This window comes from Microcaecilia unicolor, chromosome 4 (genome assembly GCF_901765095.1).
Source record: "Microcaecilia unicolor chromosome 4, aMicUni1.1, whole genome shotgun sequence".
NCBI lineage: Eukaryota > Metazoa > Chordata > Amphibia > Gymnophiona > Siphonopidae > Microcaecilia > Microcaecilia unicolor.
Window position 1 is genome coordinate 182419425 of NC_044034.1, and position 26886 is coordinate 182446310.

The 26886-nt window shown below is 42.9% G+C and overlaps 1 protein-coding gene across 1 annotated transcript in view; it reads right to left on the reverse strand.

Annotated features, from left to right (window-relative positions):
* The window catches only part of RRAS2 (RAS related 2), a 158093-nt gene extending 137799 nt beyond the window's left edge, over nt 1-20294 (reverse strand). Inside the window, exon 1 of the mRNA XM_030201036.1 lies at nt 19995-20294. Within this exon, the coding sequence (XP_030056896.1) occupies nt 19995-20096 (102 nt within the window). The 5' untranslated portion in view covers nt 20097-20294. The remainder of the gene's footprint in view (nt 1-19994) is intronic.
* Between the last annotated feature and the right edge of the window lie 6592 nt (nt 20295-26886).

Here is a 26886-nt window from a genome sequence, read left to right on the forward strand (position 1 = left end):
GACCTTGCTTGGCCACTGTTTGGAAAACAGGACACTGGGCTAGATGGACCATTGGTCTGACCCAGTATGGCTATTCTTATGTTCTCCTGAATCTAGAGATTCCGTAGCATCTCACATGGATGTTAAGTGGGTGGATTTTGCTTCCATGCTCCTCTGCTAAGGTCAGAATCAGCTTCCCGATGGTAGCATGCTACAGGATAGCACACTAAAAGCAAAGTAGATGACAGTCAACTGAGTTGCACATTAAAAAGACCTGTGGTGTCTGACATGGATGTTAAGTTAATGGGGCCTAATAACTATAAGCACATTGACTTGCCTAAGGTCACAAAGAGCGGAAGTGTACCTCAACTTCTCTTCTCATTCTACAGCTTTAACCACCAGGCTACTACTCCTTGCCATGTTCCGATGGTAATTCTCTTTAGGTGAAATTAAACAGACACCTATTATACTACAACATTTTTTGCAGACCAAACTAGTTAATCAGTAGCCCTATGATTAGGTTACCCCAGTCGGAAACATCATCTCACCTACAGCAAATTGATTTTCTCTACAGATGACAGAGCAGCTGCAGCCACAGATTCTGAAGAGAGGACGCAGCTACTGGAGCAGTAGGTGGAAAAATCAGAACATGGGGCAAGGCAGGAGAGAAGAGCAAGTGCTGTAAGACATCCACTCTTGAAGCACTCCCATTACTTCCTACAAATAAACATTTGGGGCAAGATAGGTAAATACAGAACACACAGTGAGTGTCAAGCTACCAGCACCATGTCTGCCTCTCTAGCCTGCTATGTTGCTTGCTTCTCGGCAGCGTGCCATTAACACACTGTGCTATTCACCTCCCCGTGGCTGCAAAGTTTTGGACAGGCACCAGGAATTAAACTGTAGTCAACTGAAGATAAAGCATCCAGGAATTTCACTCCCTTGTCTCCCTCAGCATTTTTAGCCCCTCATTAAGTTTGTTACATATTTAACTAGACATGTCACAACTGAAAAAGGATATCACGGCACACTGCTTCACCCTCCCCCCCATCCTTGCATAACTATTTACAAGTCTCAATCCCCCCCCCCCCCCCCAAAGTATAATGCAACCTATAATTTGTATAAATTTAGGCAAATCATTATTAGCTCATTCTCCCCTAATTCCACTGACCTAATGAAGCACAACCCTCAAAAGGAGAATTACAAATGTACATTGTTAGTATGCATCTTCTTTGTTTGACTTTTACATCTATGTATAATGCCTGGTGGATGTCAAAATATTTCAGCATTTTGACTTCAAAGATCTGGGTTTTCTATCATACTATAAACCATAAAATTATACTGCTTTGTCACCTCTAATCACCTATCCATTGCTCCCCAGCCTCTTGCTGTGAGACTGTCATTGGAATGCTTTTCTGTTTAATTTATATAGTCTGACTAGTAAAAAAAGGCCCATTTCTGAGAGCAATGAAACGGGCGCTAGCAAGGTATTTGTTTTCTGCAATGAATGTTGTGAAAGGGAATTTTAGGATAATTGTGTTGTGTTGGTAATGAATAATTTACATTGTTGTATTACGTGCAATATCTAGGGGGCGGGGGTGGTGAACTGTGAGGGTGTGGCAGGGGAGAGAGTGTCCATCTCTCCATGTTATGCATCAGTGTGTGTGTGGGGGTTTTTTTTTTTTGGGGGGGGGGGGCGGTGGTTGTGTGTGTGAGTGTGAGACAAAGATCATGTGTCACAAAGATAGATTGTGTGTGTGTGGAAGTGAAAAAGGGTGGGGCAAAGTTGGATTGCTGGGGCAAGTATCAATGTGTGTGTGTGTGTGTGTGTGTGTGTGTGTGTGTAACAATGTTGGGGGGGTGTCTGGTGAACTGGGAGGGGTTGGCTGTTGGGTTTTACTGTTTTTTTCTTACAGGTACAGGTGTCTTGTTAGTTTGGTGGGCTTGGGGGTGGGGGGGCATATGTTAGGGAGGGAGCGTGTTTTGCGATCTGTAAGTCTGCTTCACTGTGTGTGTGACACAGAGTGTGTCTGTGTGTGTGTGTGAAAGTGAGAGAGGGTGGGGCGGACTGGGAGGTTGGGTGCTAGTGTCTGTGTTTTTGTGGTATTGTGTGTGTGTCTCACAGTGGCTGTGGGGGGGGGGGGGGGGAAGGTGATCTGAGAGGGTGTGGCAGGGGGCTTTTAGGGGGGTCGGCGTTTGCTGGGGTTGGCCATGTTGTTGCTGGCTCATATTAGTGTGTTGTTGTAGTCTGGTTTGTTTGTTTTTTTTTTTTTAATGTTGGTTTTTGTTTTTTTTTTTGGGGGGGGGGGGGGGGGGGGGGGGTTGGGGATGTCCCATGCTGGCAAAGTGGGATGAAGTGGTGTGTGGCTTTGAGGGTGGTTATTGTTGCAGGGATGATATAGAGTGAGAGAGAGAGAGAGATTGAGTCTGCATCTATCCTTATTCCGTATCAGTGTATGTGTGTGAGTGTTTTCTTGTGGGGGGGTTTTGGGGGGGGGGCATTGTTGTCTGTGTGTGTGAAAGGTCATGTGTGTCACGGAGCTACATTTTGTGTGTCTGTGTAAGTGAGAGAGGGTGGGGTGGATTCGGAGGTTGGTGGATGAGTGTCTGTGTTTCACAATGAAAGGGGGGCGGGGAGAGGGTGGGTTTAGGGGATGCCCCATGCTGGCAAAGTGTCTTGAAAAGAAAGAAAGAAAGAAAGAAAGAAAGAAAGAAAGAAAGAAAGAAAGAAAGAAAGAAAGAAAGAAAGAAAGAAAGAAAGAAAGAAAGAAAGAAAGAAAGAAAGAAAGAAAGAAGCATCAGTGTATGTGTGTGTTTTTTAGTGGGGTTTTGGGGTGGTTGTGTGTGTGTGAGAGTGAAAGATCATGTGTGTCACACAGGTAGTTCGTGTGTGTGAGTGTGTCTGTGTGAGAGAGGGTGGGGCAGTCTGGGTGTTTGCGGGCGAATGTGTGTGTTTTTGTGATATTGTGTGTGTGTGTGTCTGACAATGACAGGGGGTAACTGAGGATGTGGCTGGGTGCTTGGAGGGGGGGGTAGCATTTGTTCAGGGGTGGAGTGGGTTTTGACCGTGTTGTTGCTGGCTCGTATTAGTGTGAGGTTTTTTGGGGGAGGGGGAGGGGAGGTTGGGGATGTGGCATGCTGGCAAAGTTGGAGGAACTGTTGGTTGTCTTTGAGGGTGGTGGTGAACTGAGAGGGTTTTGCAGGGGGTTCGGAGGGGGGTCAGCGTGTGTTTGGGGGGGGGGGGGGATTCATCTTCACTGTCGTCGGTGTTACGGCGGCCGGCAGCAGCGGTCCAAAGCATGTAGACTCAGCCCTTTTCTTTCTCATGTCCTGTTTCCACACGGGTGGGACCAGAGCAGTGAGAGAGAGAGAGAGAAGGGCCGAGCCTGCACGCTTTGTTTAGCTGCTGCCATTCGCCGTAACACCGATGATATAAGTGCAGATGTCTTTTCAAATTCGGAGGGAGGATGCCTGCAACTGGAAGGGAGGGAGGGTGTAACAGAGGGATAATAACCCTTGAACGCGGGGGGAGAGGGTGGGGTCCTCTACGTCCAGTGGCGAGTTGTGACGGGAGGGGGGGATTGAACAGCGATTCGGGAGTTGGTCGGGGAGGAGGTCCGAAGTCGGAGAGGAGAGGGAGGTCTGAAGAGAGTGGATGAAGGGAGCTGTGGCCGGGGTCCAGTGGCATCTCGTGAGGGGCGAGGGACTAAGCACCGGGGGGGGGGGGGGGGGGGCGTTGTCAAGTGCATCTGTGATGTGGGTTTACCGGCAGTGTTCACGGTGGCTGTCAACGTTTGGGCTGTTTTTTCAGTCCGTTGGTGTGCCTCGTGCTGCTTTCATGTAGTTAGTCAGTGTCGTGAGATGGAGTTACAGAGAGCACAAATGCTTCAAGGTTTTAGTGCCACAGAGTCAGCTTCAGAACGTTGGAGGTGCTTTTTATTATACAGGATATTTTTCAACACTTACTTATTTCTGATCTGAAGAATTACCTTAGAAAGCGGATCAAAAAAATGTATTGTTACCTTTTTTATTGGACTCATTTTCTTTTCTATGTTTTCTTTCATTTCTATTCATTATATTTTAACATTAAATACATAGATCCATTAAAGATTTAATTGCTGCCAAGTTTTTTTTCATCATATAACAGCACTTAAGAACAATGGAAAAGAAACAAAAACATATGGTGCTTTTCATTAAAAACAGACATAACACTGCACTGTTACACACATCAAGACTAAATTAGTTATAAAGGAGAACCTGTGTAGCATTAGACACAATATTAGAGCAAAAGGAGTCAATGAGAGGGCATGTTTGAAAACACAGAGCGAGTTTGTAGCTAGGAGCCAAAAGGGATTCATATTTTCTAGTTATGCATATATAACTCCACCATTCATTGGAAAAAAAAAAAAAAAGTTACTCTTCCAATTACAAAATAACGAGGTTCGTGGCAATTGCTAATAACTATGATTAGGTTCCGAAGTTCAATATCCGGAGTAGAGGATCAGAGAATAACTTTTGCATGTAATGGTCAGATTTAAGAGGAGGTGAAAAATGAGGAGAATCCGGGACCAAACAAGAGAACTGCTCTTGCTAAAGTATTAAGCTCTTACATTTTTAGAATAAAAGATTCATATGAGACATACCACCATCTTCTTCAGAAAGATAAGACCAACAAACTTATAAAGCAGCCAGTCTCAAGCGAGTCCAGTATTTAAAGCTTTCACCACAGAACCTCAAGAATCTATGCATATAAACCAAGTTGCCTCACCTCAGGGCAATCATGGAAGATGATCGCCCTTGACTGAAACAGATTGTGAAGTGATACAGTGCAATTCGCTTAAGTGCAAGGGTCTGGGACCAAAGAAATACATGCAGTTAACCGGAGCATGCACTTTACCGTTGTGACCCAAAAAAGAAGCTTGACATCTGATAAACATATGTACAGTACTGTTTATTATACATACAGTATACAGTCTCTGTTAACTGACGTTACGCTTACTTGAAGTAATCATAGTCCTCTGTACACTCTTGTGTCTGTGAGCTCCATAGACTACGTCTGCCAGACGGTAAAAACTGTCATAGCACTGACATCCAATGGCCTCCAGATAGGCCCGCACAGTGTTGAGACTCTCTCCAGCGCTCTTGCAAAAGTGACAAGAGGTTGTTGACTTTCGTCAGCATTTACCTCGCTGCTCATTTCATTATCTGTTTCATCATCAGCCATTGTTGCCTGCATGTAGGTACATACCTCGACATCCGTGCTGTCGTCAGCTGTTAGTAAATCGTAATCAACAGCTACATAGTGATGAAACTCCTCTTCAGTAACACCGGCTGGGATGTCAATAACTTCTTCATCTGACGCGATTGCAACAGCTGCATCTCTTTCATCCCCCTCCTAATCCCTAACAAAGCTTGCCCGCTTGTAGCAGTTCACAATGGTTGCCTGTGTAACATGATTCCGGCAGTGATAGATTATGAGCCACTTCAACAACACATTTATCCTTGCCAGTCTGGTCATCCATAATGCTCATCAGACAACGTAGCACAAGAGCCCGATAATGTTGTTTGAAATTGGCTATTATGCCCTGATGCATAGGTTGGATCAGAGAGAGTGTTTGGTGGCAGGAAGACCACCTTGACATTAGACAGCCTGACATCATCACTGTGTGCAGCACAATTATCACAAAGCAACAAAATCGGACGCTTTTGTGCCCGCATTCTAGTGTCTAACTTCTTTAGCCACTGCTTCCAAATTTCCCCAGTCATCCATGAATTTGCGTTAGCCTCGTATGACATAGGAAGTCGCTTAACATTCTTGAAGCAATGGGGCTGTTTGATCTTTCCAATGTCGAGGGGTTCCAACTTCTCACTCCCATCCATATTACAGCAAAGGAGGATCGTCAGTCAGTCCTTCGATGTCTTACCTCCAGTAGTTTCAGCATGTTTGAATGCAAGTGTTCCATCAGGAATCGCTCGCCAGTAGACACCGTTTTCTTCACCATTGAAAATGTCACGAGGTGCAAACTCGTTCAAGATGGTAGGAAGAACTGAAACAACCCAATTTTCAGCACCAAAGTCATCAGCATCTTGTTTCTCACCATGCTGTTTCTTGAATGTTATGCTGTTCCTCTCCTTCCATCTTTCCAACCATTCAACAATGGCTTTGAATTCAGTTAGTCCAAGACTTTCAGCTAGCTGGTTAGCTTTCTCCATAAGCAGTGGACCACTGACAGGAAACTGTCTGCTCCTGACTCGAGAAAACCACAGAAGAGCATCTTCTACCTCCTCAGCTTTTCCCGCCCGTTTTCATTTCTGCTGTGGATTTGTATTGTTTTGTCAGTCTTCCAGAAGCTGGTCTTTCTGCTTCAAGATACGTGAAATTTGACTGGGATTGACACCATATTCTTTAGCAAGATGCTTGACTTTGTTTGTTTTCTAATTTTTTAATAACTTCTATTCGTTCAGCCAGTGTTAAAGTCTTACAGTTGAACGACGACTCCAATGTACACTCTAACAACATTCTTTCGCTTATTCTGCCTGCGGCAGTTAACCAAGAGGTTTCAAATTTACCACCCCTTTGTCACGCGCCAATCGGCTTCCATATTCCGTGAGCGCGCTAATGCGGAGTCTTTCCTGCAGAGGAGCGGTTTTAAACCATGCATATAAGCGAATCTTGCACTTATCAGTGGTGCGCTAAACCGAAGTTTGTCCCCATAGAAATTGATGGTGCCAAAAACGGGACCGAAGTACGGCATGCAGTTAATCAGAGCATGCGCTTATCCGAAGTGCACTGTATACATGGTTGACCAAAATGTATCCTTAAGCCATCTGAGTGTAAGGCATTCATTTAAATAGATTCTACATCATCAGTATAATCACAGTGATGCTCCCCAGATCTCAGTCTTGATATACAATTAAGAACATGGGCAAGAGGGAATCAGCAACACAAACCAAGCAACACAGAAAAAAAAGTGTAGTGGACTACAGATAGACCTAAAAGATGGGGCCTTAAGTTGGATGATGCAGAGCTTAAAATGTATCCATCTTGGCCCATGATTCGGCAAGTGTCCCCAAATCAAGAAAAACACAGTGAAAACATGGCGTCAGATCCTCTGCTTCCTCCAATTTAAGGCTCCGCCTCTCAGTTCCATCTGTGGAACACTGCACTTTTCTTCTGCACTATGATTACCCTACATGCATAAAATCTAAGTTCTCCCTTACCATATTAAAACTTTCACCAGCACATACAAGTACATAAGTATTGCCATACTGGGAAAGATCAAAGGTCCATCAAGCCCAGCATCCTGTTTGCAACAGTAGCCAAGCCAGGTCACAAATACCTGGATAATAATGGAGAAAAACAAAGTTGCCTACACATCAATTTATCCACTCATCTTACTATAAAGATCTAGTGGAAGGTGCTTTTACACTTGCACAAATTCCTTATGCACCAAGGAAGTTGCCATCTGACTGGCTAAATGTGCACTGTGAAAGTCAGATAGAATACGTAGTGGCCAATTAACTCCTACGCACAGTAAACTTAAAACCACATCAATTAACTCAAATTGAATTCCAAAACAATGTAATACATCAACAGCTGCACTAGTATTTCACCCTCTCAAGAAACTGTTTCCGAATGTATTATGTTAATTGAATTGTGCTTCACCTAATTCAATAAAAAATGGCGTATAGCCAGCAGTTTCACATCAAGATGTAAAATCACCATACGTCTCCCACACACGAGCAGTAATAGAAATCAAGGCTTCAACTCTAGTTACACATAGGTCGCATACCTAAGAAAGTCACATGGAGTTTTCCCCAAGTTATTTTTAAAACCGCAAATTTTTTTTTTATGGTAGAAGAGAACTGCTCTTGTTAAAGTATTAACTTTTCTGCTACTCATGACGCCAAATAGTAAAACTATTCAGGCCAGAACATGTGCTCGTTAACAGTCTGCCAACAAGTGACTCCATAACAACTCAATAACAAATAAAAACAAGTTGAAAAGTGCATGCTATAAGAACTACACAAAGATATGTTTTACTGGGGGAGTGGGTAGAATTATTGTCTGTTGGAAAATGTCTTAAAATATCAACGAAACAGTACTGGTGTGATGTAAGGAAAACAGTAATTACAATAAAATTGAAAATGCTGTTTCACAAACTACTGAGGTCTGCTGAAGAAATGTTGCTGGCCTAACAGCTGTACATGAAATAGAGTCCTGACCACAAAGTGTTCCAGAGAACAGTTCCTTATAACACTTTTTTGCTCAAAATCATTACATTTTCTTTTGTGTAAGCTCTTAGGTTTCTGTGCAGATCTAAATAAATCTGGATTTGGTCCGACAATTGAAATTGTTTTTAATGTGCCACTGCATTTTAATGACTGAGAATAAGTACAATTGAAACTGGCTTTTCCTGGGGGGTTTTTTTTTCTTAACGCTGTTCAAACTTCTGACACTCTAGTTAACTTCAGATTCTTAGCCACATTTGAGACCATATATATCTATTTTAACTGGCTTAAGTAGTGTTAGTATGGGATATTCCTAATTCATCATTTAGATTTTTTTTTTTTTTTTGGGGGGGGGGGGAGGTTTACAAAAAAAACCCACTCTCAAAACTTCTATACAATTCCTGTAATATCACAAAAAAAACCCTCCTATAACCAGCATTAAAAAAAAAACCCACCATCTGTGCTAGCTCTGTATTAGTCAGTACAGCCAGAGGAATTGAATGAACAGTCCTGTTCTCAGGAGACAAATCAAACATTTGCATTATGTGCTGGTAAGTTCAGAGCATCCTTCAACGCTCTTCACTGCAGAACAAGCATAATAAAAGGAGGAAATCAGACACAGAGAGAGCTAAAGGGTATTAGACCTACACAAAGCAGACAATGGCAGAAATTTGAACCCCAAATCCTGTTATTTCTGTCCACCTGCCCACCAAAGAAACACAACTGCTTATGTTTTCACTGCTCATCAAGGTGACTGTTTTCTTCCTCACTGGCTCTCAACCATCATAGGTAAATTGTTTCCGTCTACTTTATCAGATACAGTACAGTCTCCTTGATTATCCAACGTAAACGGGACCAACCAATTGTCGGATAAATGAGAAGTCAGATAATACAGAAAAACACTGCATAAACAAAAAGGCACACACACAGAGTTCCTGATTTTCAAAAACTGTTCTACAACAAATATTTTTAATAGAAATAAATGCAATGACTATCACCAATGGGTCTGTCTGATATGCTGGATGGTCAGCTTAACGAAAGTCAGATAATCGAGGCTGAACTGTATTCATCCCTCTGCTTCTTGAGACCACAGGTACTTCTGGAACTATTTTACCCTTACTTTTATACCTCTTCTTTAGAAAACTAATCTAATTTTTTTCCCCAGAAGACTACTATGCCATCTGAGGAATCACCAAGAAACATGTTATAGATCACCTTTAAGTAGGAACTGAAGGGGGGAAAAAAAAACATTCTGCAGAAATATGCAGTACTGAAGCCGAAACCCAAGCTGAGTCAATTTCTGCTCCCCTATGAGTGCAAGTACTGCAGATAACAGAATGTACGCCAAACTAACAACTTTAGGAAAAATAGATACCTTTGTACATAAACAAAGATATTTATTTGTATTTCAGCTCTCAAAAAGTGAACTAGTGCAGGTTAGTATTTTAAAAACAAAAAGAACCAAAGAGAATGCCCCTTAACGAATTCAGAGGCAGGTTAACTTGCAACAGGATTGTGAAAAATTACAGAAGGACCTTACGAGACTGGGCGGCTAAATGACAGATGACGTTTAATGTGAGCAAGTGCAAGGTGATGCATGTGGGAAAAAAGAACCCGAATTATAGCTACGTCATGCAAGGTTCCACATTAGGAGTCACGAACCAAAAAAGGGATCTGGGAGTCATCGTCGATAATACACTGAAACCTTCTGCTCAGTGTGCTGCTGCGGCTAGGAAAGCGAATAGAATGTTGGGTATTATTAGGAAAGGTATGGAAAACAGTTGTGAGGATGTTATAATGCCGTTGTATCGCTCCATGGTGCGACCGCACCTTGAGTATTGTGTTCAATTCTGGTCGCCGCATCTCAAGAAAGATGTAGCAGAATTGGAAAAGGTGCAGCAAAGGGCAACTAAAATGATAGCGGGGATGGGACGACTTCCCTATGAAGAAAGACTAAGGAGGCTAGGGCTTTTCAGCTTGGAGAAGAGACAACTGAGGGGAGACATGATAGAGGTATATAAAATAATGAGTGGAGTGGAACAGGTAGATGTGAAGCATCTGTTCACGCTTTCCAAAAATACTAGGACTAGGGGGCATGCGATGAAACTACAGTGTAGTAAATTTTAAACAAATAGTAGAAACTGTTTCTTCAACCAATGCATAATTAAACTCTGGAATTCGTTGCCTGAGAACGTGGTGAAGGCGGTTAGCTTAGCAGAGTTTAAAAAGGGATTAGACAGTTTCCTAAAGGACAAGTCCATAAACCACTACTAAATGGACTTGGGAAAAACCCACAATTCCAGAAATAATACGTATAGAATATTTGTACATTTGGGAAGATTGCCAGGTGCCCTTGGCCTGGATTAGCCGCTGTCGTGGACAGGATGCTGGGTTCCACGGACCCTTGGTCTTTTCCCAGTGTGGCATTACTTATGTACTTATGTGACACACTTGCAAACTAAAATGGTCTACTGTTTAACAAATCACAAAGGCAAAAGTCATTCAGGGCCATATGTGGAGATTAATATCAAAAGCTAAGAGTCCACTGGTCTAATTTCTTATTTTACAATTTTATAAAACCAATATAAAAACTACACACACACATATATATACACACACACACACACACAGTGCAATCCGCTTAAGTGCAAGGTTCTGGGACCAAAGAAACACATGCAGTTAACCGGAGCATGCACTTTACCGTTGTGACCCAAAGAAGCTTGACATCTGATAAACATATATACAGTACTGTTTATTATTATACGTACAGTATACAGTCTCTGTTAACTGACGTTAGGCTTACTTGAAGTAATCATAGTCCTCTTTACACTATTGGGTCTGTGAGTTCCATAGACTACGTCTGCCAGACGGTAAAAACTGTCATAGGACTGACATCGTGGTGGTGGTGTTAGTGGGCCCGAGACAAGAGGTCCAGCCTGCAAATCGCGGGACCTTGAGAAAGGGGAGGTCTGGTGGCAGCGCGGCTCGGGCCCGGCTCGAGATGAGCTCCGCAGACGGGCTTCGGCGTGGAACAAAGCGAGAGGTCTCGACAGATGATGTAACGTGTGCTCTATGGCCATCTTTTGTGTAGTGCAGCGCTGAGGCCTAGGCCGGGAAGAGGTGCTTGGGAGTTATATTGCCTTTTCCCATGGGCCCGGAGGAGATGGGGTGGCCTAAGAGGAAGCAGGGTCTTCGGTCACAATGCGTGGAAAGAAACAGGGCCGCGGCCATTTACTAGCGCCTCTTCTCTCCTCCCCCCCCCCCCCCCCCATAGGAAGATCTTGTTTAAATAAGCACATTGTTAGAGCTGTGGTTTTTATGCATTGGTACTTTTTTTTCTTTCTTTCTTTAACGCCCTGGGAGAAGAAATAAAATCCGTGTCCCACCCCGGATGAAATTAGGACCATTTGTCGAGGGAAGGGGAGCCCTTCTGATTATTAATCCCTCAGTAATTATTGCTGTTTAAATAATTGAAGAAGTTTCGGGTGCTGTGTTAGCTATTATTGATCACTTGAGTTGGTAGAACAGTTATAACCCAGGATTTTGAAAGGTAAATGGGACTTGATATACTACTACTACTATAAATCACTTCTATGGCGCTACAAGTCTTACGCAGCGCTTTACAATTGAACATGAAGAAGACAGTCCCTGCTCAAAAGAGCTTACAATCTAAATCAGGACAAACAGGACCAAAAAGGATAAGGGAAGGACAGACAGAAGGATACATAAGGATAAGATAAGATAAGATAAAAATTACAAGTCAGGAGTTGAAAGCAGCATCAAACAGGTAGGCCTTTAGCCTGGATTTGAAGGCAGCCAGGGATGGAGCTAGACGTAATGGCTCAGGAAGCCTATTCCAGGCATAAGGTGCGGTGAGATAGAAGGAGCGGAGTCTGGAGTTAGCGATGGAGGAGAAGGTTGCAATTAGGAGAGATTTGCCTAGTGAATGGAGTTCTAGGGAAGAAGTGTAGGGAGAGATGAGGGTGGAGAGGTAGTGAGGGGCTGCAGAGTGAATGCACTTATAGGTCAACAAGAGGAGCTACGAGAATGGTATGGGATTTGCGTTACAAGACGTATGAGGAGAGACTTACTGAACTAAACATGTATACTCTGGAGGAAAGGAGAAACAGGGGTGATATGTTACAGACGTTCAAATATTTGAAAGGTATTAATCCGCAAACGAACCTTTTCCGGAGATGGGAAGGTGGTAGAACGAGAGGACGTGAAATGAGATTGAAGGGGGGCAGACTCAAGAAAAATGTCAGGAAGTATTTTTTCACGGAGAGAGTAGTGGATGCTTGGAATGCCCTCCCGCGGGAGGTGGTGGAAATGAAAACGGTAACGGAATTCAAACATGCGTGGGATAAGCATAAAGGAATCCTTTGCCGAAGGAATGGATCCTCAGGAGCTTAGTCAAGATCGGGAGGCGGGGCTGGTGGTTGGGAGGCGGGGATAGGGCTGGGCAAACTTATACGGTCTGTACCAGAGCCGGTGGTGGGAAGTGGGACTGGTGGTTGGGAGGCGGGGATAGTGCTGGACAGACTTGTACGGTCTGTGCCAGAGCCGGTGGTTGGGAGGCAGGGCTGGTGGTGGGGAGGTGAGGATAGTGCTGGGCAGACTTATACGGTCTATGCCTGTGCCAGAGCCGGTGGTTGGGAGGCGGGGATAGTGCGGGGCAGACTTATACGGTCTGTGCCCTGAAGAGCACAGGTACAAATCAAAGTAGGGTATACACAAAAAGCAGCAAATATGAGTTATCTTGTTGGGCAGACTGGATGGACCGTGCAGGTCTTTTTCTGCCGTCATCTACTATGTTACTATGTTACATCCAGTGGCCTCCAGATAGGCCCGCACGGTGTTGAGTCTCTCCAGCGCTCTTGCAAAAGTGACAGGAGGTTGTTGAATTTCGTCAGCATGTGCCTCGCTGCTCATTTCATCCTCTGTTCCATCATCAGCCGTTGTTGTCTGCATGTAGGCGCATATCTCAACATCAGTGCTGTCTTCAGCTGTTTGTAGATCGTAATCAACAGCTACGTAGCGATGAAACTCCTCTTCAGTAACACTGGCTGGGATGTCAATAACCTTGTCATCTGACATGTTTGCAACAGCTGCATCTTTTTCGTCCCCCTCCACATCCTTAACAAAGCTTGCCCGCTTGTAGCAGTTCACAATGGTTGCCTGTGTAACATGATTCCAGGCTTCTTTCTGCATATGTAGGGAGTCCAACAGTGATAGATTACGAGCCACTTCAACAACACATTTTTCCTTGCCAGTCTGGTCATCCATAATGCTCATCAGACAACGTAGCACAAGAGCCCGATAATGTTGTTTGAAATTGGCTATTATGCCCTGATCCATAGGTTGGATCAGAGAGGTAGTGTTTGGTGGCAGGAAGACCACCTTGACATTAGACAGCCTGACATCATCACTGTGTGCAGCACAATTATCACAAAGCAACAAAATCGGACGCTTTTGTGCCCGCATTCTAGTGTCTAACTTCTTTAGCCACTGCTTCCAAATTTCCCCAGTCACCCATGAATTTGAGTTAGCATCGTATGACACAGGAAGTCGCTTAACTTTCTTGAAGCAACGGGGCTGTTTGCTCTTTCCAATGATGATGGGTTCCACCTTCACTCCCATCCGTATTGCAGCAAAAGGAGGATCGTCAGTCGGTCCTTTGACGTTTTACCTCCAGTAGTTTCGGCATGTTTGAATGCAAGTGTTCCATCAGGAATCGCTCGCCAGTAGATACCGTTTTCTTCACCATTGAAAATGTCACGAGGTGCAAACTCGTTCAAGATGGTAGGAAGAACTGAAACAGCCCAATTTTCAGCACCAAAGTCATCAGTTTCTCACCATGCTGTTTCTTGAATTTTATGTTGTTCCTCTCCTTCCATCTTTCCAACCATCCAACAGTGGCTTTGAAATCAGTTAGTCCAAGAAATTCTGCTAGCTGGTTAGCTCTCTCCATAAGAAGTGAACCACTGACAAGAAACTGTCTGCTCCTGACTCAAAAAAACCACAGAAGAAGAGCATCTTCTACCTCCTCAGCTTTTCCCGCCCGTTTTCGTTTCCGGTGTGGATTTGTATTGTTTTGCCAGTCTTCCAGAAGCTGGTTTTTCTGCTTCAAGATACGTGAAATGTCACTGGGATTGACACCATATTCTTTAGCAATAGATGCTTGACTTTGTTTTCTAATTATTTTTTCAGAACTTCTATTCGTTCAGCCAAGTCTTACAGTTCCGCCGCAAAGACAACGACCCCAGTGTACACTCTAACAACATTCTTTCACTTACTCTGCCTGTGGCAGTTAAAGGGGCAGTAAATTTAAATGGAGTGCACTGTATATACACAGTGCATGTTGGATAAGCGCATGCTCTGTTTAACTGCATGCTGTACTTCGGTCCCGTTTTTGGCACCATCAATTTCTATGGGGACAAACTTCGGTTTAGCGCACCACTGATAAGTGCAAGATTCGCTTATATGCATGGTTTAAGACCGCTCCTCTGCAGGAAAGACTCCGCATAAGCACACGCACGGAATATGGAAGCTGATTGGCACGTGGTTTTCTCGAGTCAGGAGCAGACAGTTTCCTGTCAGAGGTCCCCTGCTTATGGAGAAAGTTAATCAGCTAGCTGAAAGTCTTGGACTAACTGAATTCAAAGCCACTGTTGGATGGTTGGAAAGATGGAAGGAGAGAAACAACATAAAATTCAATAAACAGCATGGTGAAAAACAAGACGCTGATGACTTTGGTGCTGAAAATTGGGTTGTTTCAGTTCTTCATAACATCTTGAACGTGTTAGCACCTCGTGACATTTTCAATGCTGACGAAAACGGACTCTACTGGCGAGTGATTCCTGATGGAACACTTGCATTCAAACAAGCCAAAACTACAGGAAGTAAAACGCCGAAGGACCGACTGATGATCCTCCTTTGCTGCAATATGGATGGGAGTGAGAAGTTGGAACCCCTCATCATTGGAAAGAGCAAACAGCCCCGTTGCTTCAAGAATGTTAAGCGACTTCCTATGTCATAAGAGGCTAACGCAAATTCATGGATGACTGGGGAAATTTGGAAGCAGTGGCTAAAGAAGTTAGACACTAGAATGTGGGCACAAAAGCATCAGATTTTGTTGCTTTGTGATAATTGTGCTGCACACAGTGATGATGTCAGGCTAACGTCAAGGTCGTCTTCCTGCCACCAAACACTACCTCTCTGATCCAACCTATGGATCAGGGCATAATAGCCAATTTCAAACAACATTATTGGGCTCTTGTGCTACGTTGTCTGATGAGCGTTATGGTTGACCAGATTGGCAAGTATAAAAGTACTGTTGAACTGGCTCGTAATCTATCACTGTTGTATTCCCTACATATGCAGAAAGAAGCCTGGAATCATGTTACACAGGCAACCATTGTGAACTGCTACAAGCGGGCAAGCTTTGTTAAGGATGGTAGAGGGACGAAACAGATGCAGCTGTTGCAAACGCGTCAGATGAACAGGCTATTGAATCCCAGCTGGTGTTACTGAAGAGGCGTTTCATCGCTATGTAGCTGTTGATTACGATTTACAAACAGCTGAAGACAGCACTGATGTCGAGATATGCGCCTACATGCAGGCAATGGCTGATGATGAAACAGATGATGAAATGAGCAGCGAGGCATATGCTGACAAAATTCAACAACCTCCTGTCACTTTTGCAAGAGCGCTGGTGAGTCTCAACATCGTGCGGGCCTACCTGGAGGCCACTGGATGTCAGTGCTATGACAGTTTTTACCGTCTGGCAGACGTAGTCTATGGAACTCACAGACACAATAGTGGACAGAGGACTATGACTGATTAGTTTAAGTAAGAAGCCTAACGTCAGTTAACGGAGACTGTATACTGTACGTATAACAGTACTGTATATATGTTTATCAGATGTCAAGCTTCTTTGTGTCACAACGGTAAAGTGCACGCTCCCTGTTAACTGCATTTATTTCTTAGGTCCCAGATCCTTGCTCTTAAGTGGATTGCAGTATGTATTGGAAAACTGCACTCAAAGGATGATTAACAGTGGCTCCAAAAGCAAAGGTCAGGACTCCAACTTGGCCTCAGTTTCACCTCAAACGTGAAATACAAATACTAAACATTTATTATGTATGTAATGATTACACGGACTACTGTGTGGATCCCAAAGGCAAAATGTGGAGGGCACACAATTTTTTACTTTGAGGTAAAAAAACACGAATAAGACCTGGACTAGACTCTCATACCGTTTAAGAACAGCATTTAAAACAATGCTGCTAATCAATAACTACACTAAAGCATTTATACGAGCAAGTAAACTCTGTATCCATGCATATATCCTGTAGCTGTAAAATGCATTATCCTGTAGATCATATGCTAAGATCTACTTCTGTAAGATTTATAGTGAAACCATGAGCATGCACCTTATAGCCTTGATGCCCCACACCACCATCCCCATAAGGGAGGGAGAATTAATTAGGATCTTAATTTTACTTCTGAAGACTACGTAAAGCTAAATATACAATACACTGACGCATTAAATAATGCCCTCCCCTTCCTCCTCAGTGATCGTAAACATCAGGAGGAGAGGAAGAGTTTTACTGAGAAATAAAGCTTTATGAATTCTCCCCAATAATTCATGAATGAAAAGCAAGAATAAAAAAAGTTATCTAATGGGCACAGGCCACATATGCTGTTTATGCCACACACACAAATATTATTTTACTTACAAGTATGTAAATCATGCACATTGTCTTTCAAGCTATTTGAATTTGCCTAGAACTATCAGTGCCTTGTGATGTCATTACTCATTATTAAAGCAACTGACTTGGCAGCATCTGTGGCACTCAACAGATTCCAATACCACATAAAGTTCTAATATCAAATGAAGACATATCAAGCTAACACCACCCTGAAAAATTATCACTGAAATAAAGGCTTTTAAAATGATTTATGAATCATGTATCACATGCATCTCTTTGTAGCCATTTCAAAGAAGTTTTACTTTTTGTGAAACTGCAGCCCTCCCTTTCCATGGAAAGTATTGTACTTCTTAGACATAGCGTATGCTACATAAGCCTTGGAAAAAACCTACTTTCCCACAAACCCTGACACTGGAAGCTCTCATTCAAGCCTATTCAAGTCTCAATTCTACCAAGAATTAAAAAAAAAAAAAAAAAAAAGAAAAGGTTATAATGATGGTGCAAGGATTTTTCATAATGGGCGCACACACAATAGACAGAGGGGGGAAAAAAAAGTCAATGATTGCCAGTCATCAGGTGCAACAACCTCACAAAATAGCAGCCTGGATCACACAAAATAAGGCTTCAATATGTCTTAAAAAGGCTAGTACAGGACTTGCATTTCACTTTTTGTTTAAAAAAAAAAAAAAAAAAACTGTTGTGTTCTCCACATTTACTACATGGTAAGACTACAGTCTCATTTCAGGAGCTGATGCCATCTAACAGTGACATCCTATATAATCGGATGAAGTCAGCTTCTGAAATAATCACTTAGTCCCGTATTGAATTCTACCTCCAAATTTAAAAAGAAATATGAATACTGAAATCCATACAACACCATTCAAACAGCTTTAATGTAAATTGTTACAATATTCTTTCAGAGCTTAATTATATCTGGAAATATTACTTTTATACACTTACACATGCCAACTCTTTATTAAAAATTTTCATATTTCCCTCTCGCCAAAACAAAGCACCTGTCTTATTTCACACTCTAAGAGAATAAGTTTAAGTAGAAACACGCACTGAAGGATAAGCTCAAAGAATGTGTTCTTTAAAGGCTGGATTTTATAAGCTCAAGAACTGGTTTGAATTCACACAAAAAAGTATCATCGCTATCAAGATCTGCCTAATGAGAGATCAGTCCAGGATGTTTTATGAAAGCTTCAAATCAGACATGTTCTGTCTTCAATGATAGCCCCCCACCCCACAAGTGGGTCTGGCATTTGTAGTAGTAGTAGTAGTATTGAGAGCCTCTAGAATTACAAACCAGATACAAAGCAGGAAATCTTTTCCAATTCTTTTATTTTTGTGATTATTTGTCAACTAACTGCTAGGACCAAATTGCTATCTACCTGTGTGTAAAAACAAAACAGAAAACAGTGCAAGTGCTGTTTATTCTGTACCAAAAACCTGTGATCGCCTGTCAAAGCACAAAGCTACTGAGACATCCTCTTCTGATATTTTATCCTGTCTACTGCAATTTATTCTGTAGAACTATTCAGAAGCATCAGTCTATCCAGATTGCACAAAAGCTACATAAAGCTCTAACCTAGTCCATATCACACATCTAAAATGTTGCAGTTTTATGATGTACATTCCAAAAATCAATAAAAACTTTGGCTGAGAGAAAAAGAGAAAAGGAAGAGTGCTAGGGCTGTGGTTACTCTATTCTCCTACAATTTTTATTTATTTATATCCCAGCTATCAAAGTCTAAGGTCACTACAACAAAATCATTTCATGCAGTCTATACATGGGGGAAACTACATACCATAAGAACAATACAAAGAATCTCCAAGGGTTAGAAAAAAGTTCTAGAAATGTGCAGTTAGTATAGACTAGATAGCACATATCAACTTTCACTGAACTCAAGCAAGCATACACAATGAAAACAAATGTGTACTAACTTATAGCAAACAATAAGGACTTGCCCTGATGAATCGAGAGATCATTAGAAATCAATCCATCGCAAACTAGATATAGAAGGGCACCCTTAGAGCCACATTATTACTGAAAGGTGTGAGCAAAATCCAAATAAATAAATATAGCATAACAGTAACCCTGAACTCACGGCAATTCATTACTTTAGCACTGATCCAGTCGCTTATTCTAAGTTACATGCAGCATGTTGTTAAGTAAATAATATTTTGCATTCTTTTCTTCTCTGCATACTGACGCAATGAACAGGATCCTTTACACTATTTCCCAATGACAGGTCATCAGGTTCTGCCGTCCCCTAAAGTCTGATCAGCCCACGCCTCGTACAATTCAATGAAACTATGTTAACACAATTTTTGGACAGATTATAAACTACTATAGGACAAAAAAAAAAAAAAAAGATACTGATCCCACAGTTCAAGAAAACATTTAAAATAAAATGCCACCAGTCAAATAAAAGTTCACATAAAAACAAGTCTGCTATTCCCCAGGGTTGTTAACTTGATCCCTCTACCAAGTGCAAACAGACGTTCCGGAAACGTGGGACAGAGTTTAAAGCAACCCTTTTAGGCTTAACTCCTGAAGATACACTTCTGAACTGGACGGAAAACTACTAGACGTACGCAGGTACTTTCTCTGTCCCCAAAGGGCTCACAATCTAAGTTTTTGTACCTGGGGCAATAGAGGGTTAAGTGATTTGCCCAAGGTCACAAGGCGCTGCAGTGGGAATTGAACCCAGGTTGTCAGGATCAAAGCCGCTGCACTAACCATTAGGCCACTCCCCCACATAGAACAGAAAGGAAAGGAGTGCGAAATCAGTGTCAGGTCCAGGAAGGGGTCGGTTTCGTTTCCCAGGAACAGACAAGAGTTAAAGTTCAGCGGTTTCAGACGGAGGAGGAGGGAAGGAATGGGTCTGAGCTTTCTCAAACTTAAACCACAAACCCAGGGCTGCATTAGGAAGCTGAAATCTGGAAACCGTAGATAACGCACAGGAAAGATGAGATACAAGAAGAGAGAGAGTAACCCTTACCAACCCGGGCAAGGACTGGGAGTGCGGAAGCCCCTCTAGGCCGGGAGGAGGGAACACTCACCTGGATGAACTGGATGGTGAGAGCCGATTTGCCCACGCCGCCGCCTCCCACCACCACCAGCCGATACTTCTCCTGCGCCACGCCGTCCTTCCAGCCTGCCATCGAGGGAAGGAGGAAGAAAGAGAGGGAGGCCCCTTCCAGGCTCCGAGACGCTCTCCGGCAGCAGGAGTCAGTGCTATTAGCGGTGGCGCTACCAAATAACAACGGAACTTGCTACAGCACCCCCGAAACTAACAGACAAAACCCGCCCGAGTAACAGCAGCAGCTGCCGCCGCAACAAATAGCCGTCTGCACGGTGTGCGCCGCCTAGCCACTATGTTAATCTGGCGCTCGATATTCATGAGATGGGCGGAGCCTGGCAGGGGGCGGGGCGGGAGCGCTGTTTCCGGCACGAAAGCTGCAGCAATTCGTCGTCCTGGTTTGTGGGTTGTGGCACGTATTGGGTTCGCGTTGGTCACTTTTCCTGTAGTAGGTGTTTTGTATGGTGCGGCTGTTAATCGCGAGCGAACAGCCGTAAACAGATGACGGTTCCCTCGGATTCTGCCACTATTTCCGCTGGGCTGGTTTGGAAACACTTAATAATCTATCTGTCCACTCCGGAAAATATGTCCGCTGTGTGTGCATGTGGGTTTAGAGTTCCAAGCTCACCCGCTTCCAGTGAAAACACATAAATCCTTTTTCAGTTTAAACTGATTTTCCTTGAGGGGAAAGTGGTATCCGTGTTAGTCCACTCTTAAGGTTATCAATAGAAATCAAACAAAATAAAACATGGAAAAGAAAATAAGATGATACCTTTTTTATTGGACATAATTTAATACATTTCTTGATTAGCTTTTGAAGGTTGCCCTTCTTCGTCAGATCGGAAATAAGCAAATGTGCTAGCTGACAGTGTATATAAGTGAAAACATTCAAGCATTACTATGACAGTCTGACAGGGTGGGAGGATGGGGGTGGGTAGGAGGTATGCATGGGGACATCAAAGCATATCATTGATATTCTAAGAGGATGGGTGTGGATAGGTGAGGGGTGGGGTGATCAACAGAGACATACAGCTTTATGGTTTATAATGGGCTAGGAACCCCAGATCCTTGTTAAGTCCTTTCTGTTAGGTGTTAAAATATTCAATCATTCTGACTTCAAAGGTCTTACGTTCTTGTATGGTTTTAAAGTTACCTTTCAGGATTCTCACTGTGAAGTCACTGGTACAGTGTCCTGGTCCTGTAAAATGCTAACCAACAAGCGTGGGAACCCTACTGGCACACTTCCCTGTAATTTATCCAGTTGCAAACTATGTCAAAATATTTCACACGACCCCAAAGTCATCCACAAAGGAAATATATTCAACATAAAGGGATCTTTCACTTGCTCATCTTCCAATGTGGTATATACCATTCAGTGTAAAAAATGTAACGAAAGATGCTATATTGGAGAAATAGGCCAGATGCTTAAGACAAGATTCAATTTACATAGACATCACATGAACAATACTGGTGCCAGTAGGGTTCCCACCCCTGTTGGTCAGCATTTTACAGGACCAGGACACTGTACCAGTGACTTCACAGTGAGAATCCTGAAAGGTAACTTTAAAACCATACAAGAACGTAAGACCTTTGAAGTCAGAATGATTGAATATTTTAACACCCAACAGAAAGGACTTAACAAGGATCTGGGGTTCCTAGCCCATTATAAATCATAAAGCTGTATGTCTCTGTTGATCACCCCACCCCTCACCTATCCACACCCATCCTGTTAGAATATCAATGATATGCTTTGATGTCCCCATGCATACCTCCTACCCACCCCCATCCTCCCACCCTGTCAGACTGTCATAGTAATGCTTGAATGTTTTCACTTATATACACTGTCAGCTAGCACATTTGCTTATTTCCAATCTGATGAAGAAGGGCTAAAAAGGGCTAGAAAGCTAATCAAGAAATGTATTAAGTTATGTCCAATAAAAAAGGTATCATCTTATTTTCTTTTCCGTGTTTTATTTTGTTTGATTTCTATTGATAACCTTGAGGGGAAAAAAATAAGACCCACATTCCTAACAGACCGAACTCCAGCCGATTTACAAAGAATGGAACGCTAAATATAATTGGTAACAATACATCGATACGATTAGTCTTCCTCGTTCTAGTTTTAGGGATTACGGTTTGTGTTTTAGAGTATGTCCTGTGCTGTGACTATGATATAGTCTGTTAGGAGCCGGCTCTGTGGGTGCTTGAACAGGGAGGGGTTATTTCCACTGGGCTTAGCACCCCCAATAATTTTGAAAAGTTGGCTCCCATGGTTGTGTCTATCACTAAGAACTGTACTGGATGGGCGATTTTTATACATTTTAAATAAAACATTTTTACCTAAGAATTATTTTTCTTTGCTAATTTTATATTGTACTTTGATTTTTTTTTTTATTATTGCTTTCAATTTTTGGAGGGTTGTGTGCAATATCATTTCTTGCTTTTGTATTGTGCTTGGGATATTTTGTATCAGCAAAATATAAATTCTTTGACTAAAGAAGCCTACATACTAAACAGGAATTAAATACATCTTGTCACCACAAAACACTGAACATAAAAATGAGCATGTTTGTTACTTAACTGCAATATTATGTAAACAATTAAAACCCATAAAACATAAATAAAAAAATCCCTAATTTATAACAAAAACCAAGAACTTGGTGATTAGAGCAGAAGATTAACAACTAAGAAACCAGAATTCAAATGTACTTCTTTTGTTGCTCACTTCTCTGGCCATTGCTTTAGGTATAAACTGGAACAGGGCTTGCTAAACCCGTCCACTACACACAAAAACTCATTTTTTTTCCACACCTACTGAGCAGAATAGCATTTTAAAGGTCCAGACCAGGTATTTACTTAAATAGGTCACTCATACAATCTATGCTGCCTAATGTGGGAGTTATGGTATGCCCAAGACACATCTGGCACAGTGTACTGTGTGTTATAATACTAGCATACAGCACTGCTACTGCAAATAGCTTTACTTAATAAAATTAGTTTCAATTACACAATGTTATCAAATCCCTTATTTATGTCATAATACCTCTACAGTTCTGTGTATCCATAGTCATAATACTACTTATTTTATAATACAGGCTACACAGGGCACTGTACAGTGGTGATAAGTATTCAGGTACCTTCCCCAAAAAGCTTACAGTCTAATTGGGTACTTGAGGCAATGGGAAATAAAGGGGGCCTTTTACTAAAGATTAGCTCGAGTTATCTGCAGCAGGGCTCATAGGAATAAAATGGGACCTGCTGAAGATAACTCAAGCTAACCTTTAAAGACCCCCAAAGTGACTTGCCTAAGGTGATAGAAAATGACCATCACAGAAATAAGAATTGAGCCCTGGCTTCAGTAGTGTACCTAGGGTAGTTGACACCCGGGGCTGGTCATTTTAACACCCCCCTCCAAAATCCAGTACTAGGCATGCCGAGAATACAAAACACTCAGGACCTATACAGCAATTGTACCATACCATAAGCAGTAATTTCTACGAGTCACACAAGGAAAAAGAAAGCATCTTAAACACTATAGTGAGTACTAGAACATCAATTCACTTATTGTAAAACGAAACCAGACAGAATAGTACAGATCGTCGATCCTGCACAGTCAATGCCAACCGAAAGCCATGTCTTTTTCACAAACACAGATACACCCTAATCCACTATAACATAAGTAATAATAAACATAGTAACATAGTAGATGACGGCAGAAAAAGACCTGCATGGTCCATCCAGTCTGCCCAACAAGATAAACTTATATGTATTACTTATCATTTCTATAGCGCTACCAGACGTACGCAGCGCTGTACACTTGAACATGAAGAGACAGTCGCTGCTCAACAGAGCTTACAATCTAATTAGGATAAACAAGAGATAAGGTAATAACTAAGGTGGGAATGATAAAATACGGGTACTTAACAAGTGAGTAAGGGTTTAGGAGTCAAAACTTTCTATTTAGACAAAAATTAAACTGAACCCCCAAGATGCCAGACTCTGCATACAATGCAACACCACAGAAACAGAAAATGTCCCCTAGTACTGTGCAAAATATAAAGACAGCAGATGTAAATTTGAAAAAACTAACAAGTACCAATCACCACTTTACAAATTAACAAATAGAAATAAATATAGAAAATAAAATAATACCATTTTATTGGACTAATACATTTAGCTTCCAGAGGACAAAATCTCCTTCATCAGGTCAATACAGTATAGTACTGTTACAGTATCCTATCCTGACCTGAGGAAGGGGGTTTTGTTCTCTGAAAGTTAAGTCAAAATGTATTCAAATTAGTCCAATAAAAAGATTACCTTATTTACATGTTCTATTTATAAACATTTATTAACACAGCTACAATACTATATCCTAAAGCAAAAAGATACAAATATATATTTTATTTACAGTTTGTTGTCTCTGGTTTCTGCTTTCCTCATCTTTTCCCTGTCTTCCTTCCATCCAGCATCTCTCTTCGTTCTCTCTCTACCATCCAGTGTCTGCCCTCTCTGCTGTCCCCTCCATCCATCCACATCTGCCCTCTATCTGTGGCCCTTCCTTCCACCATCTGCCCCTGTCTGCCCTCTCTCTCTCCCCCTTCCATTCACTGTCTGCCCCTTCAATCCACCATTTGCCCTCCCTCTCCCATCATCCAGGGTTCTAGCCCCAGCCCACATCTCCCACATGCCCCCCCTTTTCAGCCCCCAGTTTCAACCCCACTATCCCACCAGTCCCCAGTTTCAGCCCCAGCCCTTTTCTCCCACCAGTCCCGAGCTTCAGCCCCCAGCCACTTCTCCCTGTCCCCTTTTCAGCCCCCAGTCCCCACAGTTTCAGCCCCTGCCCCTTTTCAGGTCCCAGTACTAATGCCCTTATCCCACCTACCCTCCTTTTTAGCCCCCAGTTCCAGCCCCCTTCATCCACATGCCTTGCATTAGGGCCCCCCTTTTCAGCCCCAGACCCATTCTCCCACCTGACCCAGGCATGCCCAATTTTCCCACCAGCCCCAGGCTTGGGCCCCCATTTTTCCTCATGGCCCCTTCTCAGACCCCAGTTCCAGCCCCCTTCTCCCATCTGAGAACCCCCACCCCAGTCCCCTTCTCCCATCTGAGAACCTCCTCCCCACCCCAGTCCCCTTCTCCCATCTGAGAGCTCCCTCCCACCCCAGTCCCCTTCTCCCATCTGAGAACTCCCACCCCACCCCAGTCCCCTTCTCCCATCTGAGCCCCCCCAACCTGACCTGCCTACCTGCTCCATCGACAGACGACAGCCCTCTTGTCCTGCCACCACCCTGCCTTTAAAAAAAAAATCTGTGAAATGGCGTCACAGGCAGCGCCTCGCGTCTGCCCTGCTTGTAAAAGAAGCAAATCTCGTCGTCGGGCCTTCCCTCACTGTGTCCCGCCCTCCTCTGAGGTAACTTCCTATTTCCGCGAGGGCGGGACTCAGTGAGAGAAGGCCCAACGACGAGGAGGAGATTTGCTTCTTTTACAAGCAGGGCAGATGCGAGGCGCTGCCTGCGACACCACTTCACGGGATTTTTTTTAAAGGCAGGGTGGTGGCAGGAGAAGAGGGCTGTCGTCTGTCGACAGAGCTGGTAGGCAGGTGGGGACTGCAGCGCCAGCAGCCATTTGGGTGGGAGCAGCGGGAGCAGAGCACCCCACCACTACCACCACCTGCTGACACCCGGGGCGAACTGCACCCACCGCCCCACTCTTGGTACGCCACTGCCTGACTTCCCTGGATCTCGGCCCATTGTTTTGACCACTAGGCTACATCCTCTCACACCTGGAAATGTACTTTATGTTAGAGTAACAGAAAAGGGGTATGTGTAAAAGGAATTTGTGCTTCACATACATTTTACAAGCAAGTCAGTATGAGGTGTGATTGAATGAACATGAGACAAAAATGGAGTAAAACTGAATGCAAATGAAACTAGAGGCAGAATAGGATAAACTTTAATGGAGACATAAGATCAAGAAAAAGCAGATACTAAAAGACAAGTAACCTAACCTTTAACCAGGCAGGATCAGTAGCTCTTTAAAATTTACTCTAGCTAGTGTTTAAAAATGGAGGAATATTGTTAAAATGTTTTTCAGAGAAGGAGGGAGTATCTAGTAGAGCAAAACCAGAGGTTGTGTTTGTTTTTATTTTTGCATAGCCATAATTACATTTTAACATTAAAAGGAGTTTTTCCATATGAAGTAATAGAAACTACATTTGTTGCAACAGTACTTCAACCCTAATTTGAGCATAATTAAACATATTTGTGATTGGAGACTGCAAGTGACACATGGAGGGTTATTTTGTAACCAGGTGCTTAGGCAGGAAGGACAAATGTTATGCTTACTTTATAAAGATAGCTTACAAATTAGGGCAGTCAGTTTTTCATGTCAATAGGCTTACGCTATAGCAATGAGACACTGATCCACCAGAGAACTTGGCTGTCGACTATAAGCATTTGGAAAACTTTTTCAACATATTCTGTGGACCTGAACGGTTACACTTGGTGGTAACCTCGTTCTCGTGTGTTACTTCATAAAATAGTCTACCTGAAAATGCCTGCACAGATATACCTGTTTTGAGGCAGTATGTGCTGGTAAGGATCAGTGCATATACATATCTCTATATAAAACGCACCTCCAACGTTCTGAAGCCTCCACAAGTCGCAACATTCTAAATGCATGGTAGTGAAACCAGGAATTCGCCCATGAGTGTTGGCCCCGCTCCCCACGTAAAACGTCATGACGTCGAGGGCGGAACAATGACACTCAACAAATCGCATCAAGATCCCGTTACTAAGCGACGGTACGTGACGTGAGACACATCGCAGACCAATGAAATCCAGCAGCACACAGTTGCTATGCAACGTCAACAG